At 42.0% G+C, this 13,363-nt stretch overlaps 1 protein-coding gene across 3 annotated transcripts in view; it reads left to right on the plus strand.

Annotated features, from left to right (window-relative positions):
* The window catches only part of Atl3 (atlastin GTPase 3), a 44,595-nt gene extending 39,142 nt beyond the window's left edge, over positions 1-5,453 (plus strand). For 2 of the 3 annotated variants that reach the window (NM_001163505.1, NM_146091.4), the window contains exon 13: positions 794-5,453. In NM_001163505.1, the coding sequence (NP_001156977.1) occupies positions 794-880 (87 nt within the window). In that variant the 3' untranslated portion in view covers positions 881-5,453. The remainder of the gene's footprint in view (positions 1-793) is intronic. The other variant, XM_006526604.4, reaches the window with a different exon arrangement.
* Positions 5,454-13,363: the final 7,910 nt, after the last annotated feature.

The following is a 13,363-nucleotide window of genomic DNA, read 5'->3' on the forward strand; positions in this document are numbered from 1 at the left end:
GTGTGTGTTGGGTTGTATATGATATGTGAATGTAGATGTGTGGGACCCAGATCGCACGATATGGAGGCCAGAGGACAACTCCGTAGAGTCAGTTTTCTCTGCTCACCTTTAGGTGGGTTCTGGAGATTGGACTTACATCATTAGGGTTGCAGTGATTACCCAGTGAGCCATCTTGTTAGCTGATTTTGTTTGTTTGAGACGGAGTCTCCTATCGACCAGGCTGGTTTCAGACTTCATGTATAGGAGAGGATGAACCTGAACTCTGGAACTCTTGATTCTGCTGCCTCTCAATGGCTTCTAAGTGCTGCAAATGCTGTGGTATAGGCTCACAGTATCTGCTACACCAGGATGGGCTCCAGTGTTCATATTTTATTTTTTGAGACAGGGTCTTTGTGCAGTCTAGGCTGGCTTGGTACTCACTGTGTAATACAATCATAATCTTTCTACCTTAGCTTCCCGAATGCTGAGATTGTAGGTCTGTACCACTACAACTGGTCACTTTGTATGTTTTTAGGACGAGTTTTTTTCTTTTTCTGTGACGTAAGTAGATTAGTTAGGTCCACAGTATGAACAGGGGAGACTCAACCTCCTCAGCAGGGGAAGAGAGGCTCCGTTGACACTTAGGAGTCAGCTGCCATCATGGTTTCCTCTCACCACGGTCGTCTCAGTCCGTCTGCCTTTTCAGCATGCTGCTGATGAGGAAAGATTATTGGAAGTTACCCCCCAGGACTTAGCTATTTCGTGCCGTATTGTAATTTATTAACTAACATATTGACTAAATGGACTTTTGCAGGCTTCTTCGCATATTGGTAATTCTACTCAGGCTGCAGTAAGGGATGCCGTTGTTGGGAGACCACCTGCTGATAAAAAATCTCAATAGCATCTTAATGGGAAGATCCAACAAGAGCCCAGTCAGCTTCTGGATTTCTGCCAATGCCATCACGGGTCCAATTCCAGAGGAATGGCAGATCTGAGACCATTCTGGAAGATCTGAGACAGGGCACTGTAATAAATGAACTGACTTCTGCTCTGGTTTCCAACTCCACTTGGCTTGGAAGCAGTTCTTTTTCTTGCTGTTACAGACTCAAGGCTACTCTTTTCTCTGTTCTCTGCTTTTTGCACTTTAAGGGGTGGGGGTGGGGCTAAAAGGAAAACAGAAATGCAGCTTTTGAGTCTTTGATGTGCCACATAGTGCCTTTTCAGACCAGTGCATCCCTCTGCAGCCATGGAGGCTAAGGAACGGAGGGCAACCTCATGAAATGTGGTTTTGGATCAATGTGGTTTTAGTTCTTTTGTACCTTTGAAGATTTGTCTTTTTAAAAGTTTACACCACTTGAAAAAGGCTCAGAAAGAAAGGCCCACTGAAATGATGCTTTATTATCCTTCAAAAGTTTTCTCCCAGTACTGGTGATTGAACCTGTTGCCTGAGTATGCTAAGCAGTTGCTCTCCCCTGCAGCTGCCCCCAGCCCACTTGACTGTGCAGACTCAGGGCTTGCAATTACTCGATTCTCCGCGGCTGAGCTTCCCATCGTCCTCTCTCCCTAAGGTCCTGAGTAGTTGAATACAGACTTGTGGTGCCATCCTTGCTTCAAAAGCCATATTTATATGAGTTCTCTTTGCTATGCAGCATGAAAGACGTTAAGTCACTTAGTACTCTGTTTCAGATTGTAAGGCCTTACACCGAGGAGGCTGGCAGTTTTGTCGACATTGCTTTCTTATTTTTATTTCTATAGCTTCTTTCTAGAAAAGAGGCAAACTATTCTTAAAAAGTCAGTGGTTCATAATAAAAGGAACTAGATACTCCATGGAAATTGTAGTTTGAATGAACCATGAGACCTCTGATAAAGTCACCTTGAATTTGTGTCTTGGTTAGATTCACTGTACATTTATGTCACTGTACATTTATGCCACAAAAATAGTCATTTTCAACAGAGAAAAGGCATGACCAAATATTACTCCTTTTAATTAATGTTCACTTTCATTTTGCCTAGCGGTAATACCAAATGATCTAATCTAAAGTCTCTACCTAAACTCTGTGTATGTGTGTGTGTGTATGTGTCGCATGGTGTTTCCCTGGCGTGTAGACCAGGCTAGCCTTGAACTCATAGAGATATTTGTGCCTCTGTGTACCATTGTGCCTGGCCCTAAACTGCTTTTTATTCTATATACTATCTAATGTTCATAATATCAAAGCTAGACTGTTAATTTTATTTAGTAAGTTTTCCCTTTTTTTTCCTCCATCGAAGAAGAAAGTGTACTCAGTCTAGCCAAACTATTTAAAATATCTCTTAAGCCAGGTGGCATTAGCACACACCTTTAGTCCCAACACTTCAGAGGCAGAGGCAGGTAGATCATCTCTGTGAGTTTGAGGCCAACCTGGTCTACAGAGTTAAATTCCAGGATGGCCAGGGCTATCCAGAGAAACTGTCTCAAAAAACCAGAAAACAAATTCCCTCTCGATTCTTCTTTTGGTTAGTCTAGCAGTTTGAAAATAATTGGCTTAGGAAGGATAATTGCTAAGACTCTCATATTTATTTTTTTACATTTACCTTGATTATGTGATAAAGTTTTATCTATTGCTTTTTTTCTTTGACTTGTAGTAGTGAATTATTGTGGACCTAAACCTTCTGAAGGTATAGAAGCCTTGATTTTGGAGATAATGTGAGATTTTGTTGCAGGAAGGAGATACAGGGTTTTGGCAAAGCCTAGTGTACCTTTTATGTACATGGAGTATGAGAGGAAGGTAAGAGAAAAGGAAGTCTTCATTTCATTTCTCTTTAATGCACAACTTTCTTGTTAGTAACGGCTTTCCAGTCAAACATTTAATGAATCCTGAATTAATATTAAGTATTTTATATATTTTCATACCATCTCATCCTGAAAATGTTAGTAGTTTTTCCTTTTGCTGTGACATTTGGGAATGGTTCCAACTTGTTTTAAAACTACTCACTGCTCGTGAGTGATGGCTGACTGTAAGGGGCTTGAAACTCACTCCTGGCGTAGTGCAGAGTTTTTAGGTAATGTCCCCTATCCGAACGCTTGTATTGAGTTAAGTACTCCTGATACTGAGATAAGGTCAGAGAGGGTTTTGGGGACAGGGTTTTGTTATATAGTCTAGGTCAGCCTTTAACTTACTTTGTAGTTTAGACTGGCTTTGAATTTGAGGTTTTGCTGCCTCAGACTCCCCAAGTGCTGAGCTTGTAGGAGTGTGTCCCCATGCCCACCTCTGGTTCTCTTAATGATGAGGAAGACGATGTGGGGAAACTTTGCCATTGCTTCAGTATTACATCTGTGTGTGTGTTTAAAGTGAGTGTTCCATTAATTAGCTTACTCTGCTCCTGGGACATGTATATAAAGTTTCTTTGAGGGTTGGCCTGTTTTCTAACTTTAAATTGTGGATTTTCTATTACAATTTTCAACACAAAATGCCTTTTTATGACTGGCTGGAAATAGTTCTGAGGAGACTCATAACTGGTTGAAAGAGTCTCAGCCTTTGCTTTGTGGCTCTGGGACATGGTGAAGGAGTCAGATCAGTGTCCCTATAGGTGTTCTGTACAGGCAATATTCGTGCACTTCTGTCACTAAGTGTAGCACATTTATATGATATAATGGAGATTTCATTAAAAATAACTCACTTTAGGAAAAGCTAGTTGTTGCCAAGATGTCCTTGTTTTTGTTTTGGGTGCTGGGGGTGCATTCACAGGGCTCTGTGTATGCCAGGGGCTAGCTCTATGCACCAGGTGTAGCGCTTTAGTGTGCCTCTTATCAAATGGATAAAATTACAACTTTGATTCTTTCACTGAGAAATCTCTCATGATTTATTGCTTACTGATAAATTTTGAGCATCTCTTTTGAAGAATACCAAAAATCTGTCTCATAGATGCTTGTGACATTTCTGTCCTCTTTCCCTCCCTCTACCCCTTTCTCTTTTTCTTTTTCTATGCAGCTCCAGCCAGAGGTTTGTGTTTGATACCTGCTGTATACTGGGTCAGGCCTCTGAATGTTTATGCTTGATTCACTTTCTCTCACTCATTAAGACAGACACGCATTGTATTTTCCATGTAGTTTCTTTAGTAGGTCACACACAGTGGTTGGTACCTGGAATATGTGAATGAGACAAAAATTCAGTAGGTTAATATAAGCCCAAGCAAAAGGAACCCCCCTCCCATCTCCCAAGTGCCATGGAAATATCAAAAAGACCTATTTTGTTTGTGTAAGTTTTTTGGAATATAGTTGAGTATGATTTTATTTATTTTTTTTAATCAGGTGGCCAACATCTCTGTATTTTGCAACCTAGCAAGTGGAACCAGTGTGTTTTTTGTCAGGAGTGAGGCCATAAGCAAGCCTCATTTAGCAAAGTGAAAAGTATTCTTGTCTCATGTGGCCTGCCGTAGTGTCTACGGTTATTTTCATCAGGAGTTGTACTGTGGCTCCATCTTGGACACTGGTTCTTATCTACCTTTTCATGCTTTAGATTAATGTACAGGGTGTACTAAAAGAAAATGGGACTCTGCTTTGTAGCTAGGGATTGCTGAAGTGGCTTTGTGCTGTGGCCCTGGGATCATCATTTATAAACATCAGTAGGTGAAAGGTGGGTGGGTGGGGGTGGGGTGAATGATGGAGACTGAGCTGACCCATGGACTGGAAGTACCCAGACAGGAGGGCTCTTCAGCATTTCTAGCAGCTTTACCTGAGCTCTGCCTCCAGGTCTGCTCCCCCTAGAGTTTGCTATGTTTAGAACCATCAGGGTATCCTAATTCAGATGATTGTCCAAGCTTTTTAAAGCTGTCATAGTGCCTTCTCTTAATGCCTGCCTCACACACAAACAGGTAATTGGGAAAACATTTTAAAATTTTTGAGAGTGTCCTCTTTCTCACTCTAAAAAAGCCCCATTGGGCACTGTGACTTGAATTCCTACATCTTTTGCTGTTTTGTTTTGAGAAAGGGTCTCAGTGTAACCTTGTCTGTTCTGGAACTCACCATATATATAGACCACGCTGGCCTTAAGCTCACAGAGATCAACTTGTCTCTGCGAATCCCGAAACCTTTAACACACAGAAAACCCTAATGTATTAAATACCTAATGAATAAAAAGGATGAGATCATAACTATGAAAGTCGTTACCTATGTACTCCACAGCAGGAACCAGAACGCTTTCTTACAGGAAAGAATTTCATGTGCCAGAGCTGGTGTAATGCTCTTACAAAGTGAAGGTCACATTAATGCCCAAACCTTATAGTCAGGTGATCAAAATTGTTATGAATGTAAACCTTACAAGAGGTAAATCTTGAATATACACAGTTGTTCTCAATTTTATTTTAAAAATGGTTTGTTATGCTTTCTGCTAGGTCATTTGCCTTTGAATGGCTTTAAGACTATAGTTTTCTTTAAAGCACAATGGGAATCAATGATGCTGTACATTTAATGGATTAAAGATCACACCACCGTGTCACCTGTGTGTGTTGTTACTGTACTTTCTTGTGGAAGGATCTATAGAACAGAGTGGGGATTGGTCAGGGGAGTTGGTGACCTGGTCAGAGATGGGACCACAGTGACATTGAGCCTGGTTAGCGGTGATCTAGTAAGGCTGTTGTCCAATGCCTTGAAAGCAGTGACTAGACAGGAGAGTTGTGGACTCACTATGCAGCCTTGTCACTCATTGGCTGGACTCAGAGTGGAGTTCAGGCTGGCTTTGAACTCATAGCAATCACCAGCCTCTGCCTTAAGAGCACTGGGAGTGGGCAGTGGTGGCGCATGCCTTAATCCCAGCACTTGGGAGGCAGAGGCAGGCCGATTTCTGAGTTTGAGGCCAGCCTGGTCTACAGAGTGAGTTCCAGGACAGCCAGGCTATACAGAGAAACCTTGTTTTGAAAAAACAAAAACAAAAACACCCCCCCCCACCCCACCCCCCCCAAGAAAAAAGGATCACTGTGATTAGAGGAGTTTGCCACTACACTGGGCTCCTTTTTTTTTCCTTGTCAGAACGTGGTCATGGTGCATGGTGAACAATGCCTTGGAGAACTGTGAAAGAGTCTCCAGTAATACAGGCAGAGAGCCTTTTACCTCAAGTGAATTTTGTTCCCCTTGATTGTTTACAAACATGATTTTGTGCCTCCTGCGACAAAAATTTGCAATCAACTTTTAAGACATGTTTCTTTTTGGATGTTGGAAGATAGCTGTAGAGCTCAATTTGGTGAAAGGCTATGCTGAATGCTGTCCTCAGTGTGCTCTGAATCTGGATATAGTCTTCTTCTGCCTTGCTTTTGTGCTTTCCCAGACATAATCTATAGTACTTGCCAGGCAATTGTGTTATATTTGTTCTCTCCTGAGAAAAGTTTTTAAATTGGGCTGTTCTGAGAAAGGGCTGCTCTGTTAATATTTAGTATGTGCTTACTGGCATTTATTTACATTTTTTTCTGAACTCAACCTTCGTTGAATCATTACTTTTTTTTTTTTTTTTATTACATTTGTGTATAAAATGCACTGAAACTGAAGTAAAGTTGTCTGCAGCATTGAATTGTGGTCCTCATTCTTTAAAGTCTTCAAATCCCAGGTCTCTGACAGATCTACATAGGTCGATGAAGGTCAGCAGTTGCTCAGATTGTCCTCACACTATTTATCTGATGATACACTTGATTCTGCTTCCACCTGTCTTGTCTGGGATTATAGACTAAGTTGTGCTACATCCAATTCATGTGGTGCTGGAAATATGAACAAATAGAAGAGTACTCGTAACAGGGCAAGGCAGTGCAGAGATTCCTCCATCTTATATTATTGCTGAGGCTATTCTGTAGGTTTAGCTAGATTTTGATCTTGATGGAGAATCTGTGGAAAATAACCCAACTCTATTCTAGGAACCAGAGATCAAGATACCCTAACTAACTTAGCTTCTTGTGCAAAACCTCCCTATGTAGCTGCTGAGGGATGTACCTGGATGTGGGTTTTGCCTTTAAAACCCCCTTGTTCTAAATGGTTGGGGCGATACTTGGGTCCCAAATATGTGAGTAGTTCCTACGGACCGGAATAACAATTTTCAATTGTATAAGTGTTACAACTTAGATGGGAAAGGTTTCATGGCAGTTTGGAGCCAAGGATTACAGCAAAGTCATCATGCAACAAACCTCACAAAGATTTATTGGGGCAGGGGGCGGGGGCAAGAGGGTGGCTACCTCTGTTCTGTAGAAGCAGCAGAAAACTGAGAACACAGGGTTTATTTAGGGTTTCTTGTGGGCAGGATGCAGAGCTTTCCAGGTTGGCGTGGAGGAGTTATATGACCTGATATTGGGGCAAACTCTGATATCATTTTTTATTTTCTAGGCCTGAACAGTCTCAGGGCTGGGGATTGCCTTTAGGGCCATTGGGGATAGGGCCTGGCCACTTCACACTTCAAGGGGCTGGGAACAGAGAAGTCTGGGAGGGTAGGCCTTAGCCTTTGGAGTGCCTCAGCCAATCAGATGGGGCTTCTGGGGGTTGTGGGGGAGGGTGTGCCGAAGCTCACAGACATGAAGGGATTAGGCCCAGCCATTTGAGTAATCTAGGAGCCTGGTAGCCAGAGGTCTCCAGGTGTTCAGGCCTTGCTTACAAAGAGTCTGAGCATGTCAGGGAATGCTTCTGCTACCTGACTTGGCTTGAGTAGCCAACAATGGCTATAAACTTTGTATGAGTGGTCTTCTCTTGTGGTCTCATACATTTTGGAGGCCCCAGCAAGATCTCCAGACTGATTCCTGGCACTTTGGAGCCTCAGGATCCCAAGAACAGTGAAGAATGTAGCAGCTGCAGAGGACTTCTAGCAGGTGTGCAACCTATGCTGAGTGCTCTGGAGGCACCCTGACACTGCCACCCAAAAGAAGAAAAGGGTAAATAGAATGTCACCTGGTCTGAACACCTCAGGAGGTAAGTGTGGTTTGTAAGAGATGTCATTAGGTTAGTACACAAGAGGGGAGACCAGGAGCCTTCGTAGATGCTGTCTGGGATATCACCTAGAAATGTGTGGTAGCTACTCCTGTTTGTGTTTATTATTTGTCTCTGTGTGACTCTGTCCCTGAGTGTCCATTCCAATGGTTAGAGAAAATTGAAGTGAGAATGAGTTGTCCTGAGACTGCAGCTACTGCTGTCCTCAAGGTAGCGCACAGTTTTCTGCAGATGCATGGTTGGGGACAGCATGTATCCACCTGCATTGTGTTGCCCCCATCCTAGGGCACTGACTGTGGCCACTGCTGTCTGCTGCTCTTACTATGGCAGCTCTTGAAGCTCTCTAGTAGTGGTGGTAACTACTAGTTTCCCTGTAATAACCAATGACTTTCTCTGGTACAAGCCACTCCTTGGCTTAAGAGCTATGTCATCTTATTGGCCTCCTATCCTTTTAGCTCAGCCAGGTTGCTGAGAGAAACCCAAAGCTGCTTGGTTCTCTTAGCTCTGCCCAAGGAAATTGACCTCCTCCCATCTCTTGCTCCAGAGCAATCCCTTCTGGCTTGTTTAGTTGACTGACTCCTGCTTGCCGTTCAGGGATCCTGGTCCTGTTCCCTGTGTAGAAGTGTCCCCACAGGGGACGCCTGGCCCCTCATTGTGGCAGAGGTTGTAGGGAGCCTTGCCATCTAAGCAGAGTGTACACAGAGGAGGAAATAGTTCCCTACCTACTCCAAGCAGCTGGTTGTGCCAGAGGAAAGGGAAAGCAGTCCCCCCAGTTGCATGTATTTGTGTGGAGGTGATGAAAGTCCAACTTCCCCCTTGTTCATGCTTTATGCCCCCTTCTTTACCAGTGACTTGTATAACTGCAAGACTGCAAACTCTTCCTTTCCTTCAGAGAAGCCTTTATCAACCTTTTTTAAGGTAGGAGGGCATTGGACACTTATTCTCCAAATAATACAGGGAGGATTAAAATCAGCAGCCAGAAAACCTTGCAGCTTATCCAAGTTGGATTACTCAAGGACTTGAAGAGTTGCCTGCTGGGTTTGTGTCATGGTTCTGTGAGGCATATTGGGTATTTGCTTTCATAGACTCAAATGCCTCTGAAAAACCAGCAAGCTGCTAATATTGCCTCTGTCATGTAGTTGGCCTTAGGCATAAGGAGAAAGCTGTAGAAATTAAATGGATTAGAAAGGATGAATAGGTCTCAACTTCTTTTAAAAAATATTCATTTTACAACCCAATATCAGCCCTTTCTCTCCTTTCAGTACCCCCTCATACAAGGCTAACCCCCAAAGCTTCAACTTTTAGGAATTGCTCAGAAAGTTTACAACAGCTGAGATTCAACCAAAGACAGGCAGGGAAAGAAACTTTCTCCTGCAGTCCTTGCTGCCTTTAGGGAGAGAGACAAGAGAGGACATAGGGAAAGGTTAAAAAACTAATGCTTTCTGGCCTGCCAGGAGATCTGCATACAGGGCAACAGATCATCAGCTTGTCTGCCCCTCTGAAGACCCCACAGTCTGAAGGGCTCCCAGGAGATCCCCTGCAGCTAAGGCAACAGATCACCAGTGTGCGTGCTTCTCTGAAGACCCAACAGTCTGAAGGCCTCCCAGGAGGTCTGCTATAGCCAGGGCACAGGCCTCCAAGGAGAGCAGCAGTAACCCAGGGACACAAGAGTCAGGCTCTAGACAGAGACACCCAGGCTAGCTAACACCAGAAGTAACCAGTGAGAGGCAAGCACAAGACCATAAGCAACAGAGGCCAATATACTTTGGCATCATCAGAACCCAGCTTTCCCACCACAGCAAGCTCTGTGTACCACAACACACTTGAAAACTAGGATGCAGACCTAAAATCCTATCTCATGAAGATAATGGATTCTTTTAGGGAGTCTATAAATAATTCATTGAAAGAAATACAGGAAAACACAGGTAAACAGAAGCCCTTAAAGAGGAAACAAATCCCTTAAAGAGATACAGGAAAACACAATCAAACAGGTGAAGGGATTGAACAAAACCATTCAGCATCTAAAAATGGAAATAGAAATAATAAAGAAAACACAAATGGAGGCAACCCTGGAAATGGAAAACATAGGAAAGAGTTCAGAAACTACAGATGCAAGCATCAACAACAGAATACAAGAGATAGAAGAGAGAATCTCAGGTGTAGAAGATACCTTAGAAGATACTGACATAATGGTCCAAGAAAAAACAAAACATAAAACATCCAGGAAATCCAGGATACAATGAAAAGACCAAATCTAAGAATTATAGAAATAGAGGAGAGTGAAGATTCCCAACTCAAAGGACCCAAAAACATCTCCAACAACATCATAGAAGAAAACTTCCTCAACCTAAAGAAAGAGATGACCATAAATATACAGGAAGCCTAATAGATTGGACCAGAAAAGAAAATCCTCATGTCACATAATAATCAAAACACTAAATGCACAGAACAAAGAATATTAAAAGCTGAAAGGGAAAAAGACCAACTAAGATAAAGGCAGACCTATCAGAATTATACCAGACTTCTCAACAGAGACACTAAAAGACAGAAGAGCCTGAATAGAAGTCATGCAGATCCTAAGAGAACAAAATTGCCAGCCCAGGCTACTACACTCAGCAAAACTCTCAATCAGCGTAGATGGAAAAACCAAAATATTCCAGGACAAAACCAAATTTAAACAAATCTATCTACCAACCCAGCCCTACAGAGGATTCTAGAAGGAAAATGCCAACACAAGTAGAATGCCCACACCAAAGAAAAAAATAAGATATTATCTCACAACAAAACCGAAAGGAGAGAATCATATATGTAATGCCACCTATAACAACAAATATAATAGGAACTAACAATCATCTGTCTTTACTATCATCAACAGACTCAATTCCCCAATAAAAAGACAAACTAACAGACTAGATATGCAAGCAGGATCCTGCATTTTGCTGCATACAAGAAATACACCTCAATAACAAAGACAGACACTACCTCCGAGTGAAAGGCTGGACAAAAGTCTTCCAAGCAAACAGTTCCAAGAAACAAGCAGGGGTTGCCATCTTAATATCCAATAAAATAGAATTTCAACTAAAAGTTATCAAGCAAGATGGGGAAGAACACTTCATATTCATCAAAGGAAAATCCACCTAGAGAAAGTCTCAGTTCTGAATATCTATGCCCCAAATGCAAAGCAATCCACATTCATAAAAGAAACTTTACTAAAGCTCAAAACACACATTGAACTTCAAACAATAATAGTGAGAGATTTCAACACCCCACTCACACCAATGGTCTGGTCATCAACTTAATAGAGACACAATGAAACTAATAGAGGTTATGACATATGGACTTAACAGATAATATAGAACATTTCACCCTAAAACAAAAGAATATACCTTCTCAGCACTTATACAAATGATAAATGGACTGAGAGAGAAAATAGGGAACCAATGCCCTTCACAATAGTCACAAATAATATAAAATATCTTGGGGTAACTCTAACCAAACAAGTGAAAGATCTGTATGGCAAAAACTTCAAGTCTCTCAAGAAAGAAATAGAAAAAGACCTCAGAAAATGGAGAGATCTCCCATGCTTATGGATTGGTAAGATTAACGTAGTAAAAATGGCCATCCTACCAAAAGCAATCTACAGATTCAATGTAATCTCCATCAAAATTCCAATTCTCAATTTCATATGGAAAAACAAAAAACTCAGGATAGCATAAACAATTCTTAACAATAAAAGAACTAGGGGAGTCACCATCCCTGACCTCAAGCTGTATTACAGAGCAATAGTAATTAAAAACTACATGGTATTGGTACAGAGACAAATATGTTGATCAATGGAATAGAATTAAAGACCCAGAAATAAAACCACACACAGACACTTGATCTTTGACAAAGAAGCCAAAAATATACAATGGAAAAAAAGAAAGCATCTTCAATAAATGGTGCTGGTCTAACTGGCAGTCAGCATGTAGGAAAATGAAAATAGATTCATTTTTGTCACTTTGAACAAAGTTCAAGTCCAAGTGGATCAAGGACCTCGACATAAAACCAGATACACTGAATCTAATGGAAGAGAAAGTGGGAAAGAGTCTTAAATTTATTGTCATGGGGGTGGGGGGATTTCCTAAACAGAACTCCAATGGCTTAGGCTCTAAAATCAAGAATTGATAAATGGGATCTCATGAAACTGAAAAGCTTCTGTAAGACAAAGAACATAGTCAATAGGACTAATTGGCAACCTATAGATTGGGGAAAAAAATAAAGCTTCACTACTCCACATCTGATAAAGGGCTAATATCCAAAATATATAAAGAACTCAAGAAGCTAACCTCCCAAAAAACCCGAACAACCCAGTCAAAAAATGGGGTATAGAACCAAACAGAGAATTCACAACAGAGGAATCTAGAATGGCCAAGAAGCACTTAAAGAAATGTTCAAAGTCCTCAGTGATCAGGGAAATGCAAATTAAAGCAACCCAGAGATTCCACTTTACACCAATCAGAATGGCTAAAATCAAAAACTCAGGTGACAGCACATGTTGGTGAGAATGTGAAGAGGGAAACTACTCCATTGCTGCTGGGATTGCAAACTGGTACAACCATGGTGGAAATCAATCTGGAGGTTCCTCAGTACATTGGAAATAGATCTACCAGAAGACCCAGCTATACCACTCTTGGGCATATACCCAAAAGATATCCCAGCATGACCCAGGGGAATATGCTCCACAATGTTCATAGTGGCCATATTTGTGATAGCCAGAAGCTGGAAACAACCCAGATATCCCAAAACAGAAGAATGGATACAGAAGGCTGGGCATAGTGGTGCACGCCTTTAATCCCAGCACTCGGGAGGCAGAGGCAGGTGGATTTCTGAGTTCGAGGCCAGCCTGGTCTACAAAGTGAGTTCCAGGACAGCCAGGGCTATACAGAGAAACCCTGTCTCGAAAAAACAAAACAAAACAAAACAAAAGAATGGATACAGAAAATGTGACTCATTTACACAATGAAATACTATGTAGCTATTAAGAATGAGGACATCATGAGTTTTGCAGGCAAATGGATGGAACTAGAAAATACCCTGAGTGAGGTAACTCAGACCCAAAATGATATGCATGGCATGTACTCACTAATAAGTGGATATTAGCCAAGGAAGTACAAAATACCCAGGATACAATCCACAGAACTCAAGGTTAACCAGCCAAAGGGCCCAAGTGAGGATGCTTCAATCCCACTTAGGGAGAAGAGGACAATCACAGGTCATGGGGGTGGGAGATGTGAGAGGCAGGGAGAAGGGAGCAGGGAGAAGGGAGTATTGGACAGGATTGAAGCCCTGAGAGCCAGTAGAACAAATGGAAACAAGCAACCTCAGGAGGTGGGAGGTGGTGGGACCCTCTAGAATGTACCAGTGACCTGGGAGGTGAGGGACCTCAGATGAAATGCCCAACAGTGGGGA

This window comes from Mus musculus, chromosome 19 (assembly GCF_000001635.26).
Source record: "Mus musculus strain C57BL/6J chromosome 19, GRCm38.p6 C57BL/6J".
NCBI classification, from domain to species: domain Eukaryota; kingdom Metazoa; phylum Chordata; class Mammalia; order Rodentia; family Muridae; genus Mus; species Mus musculus.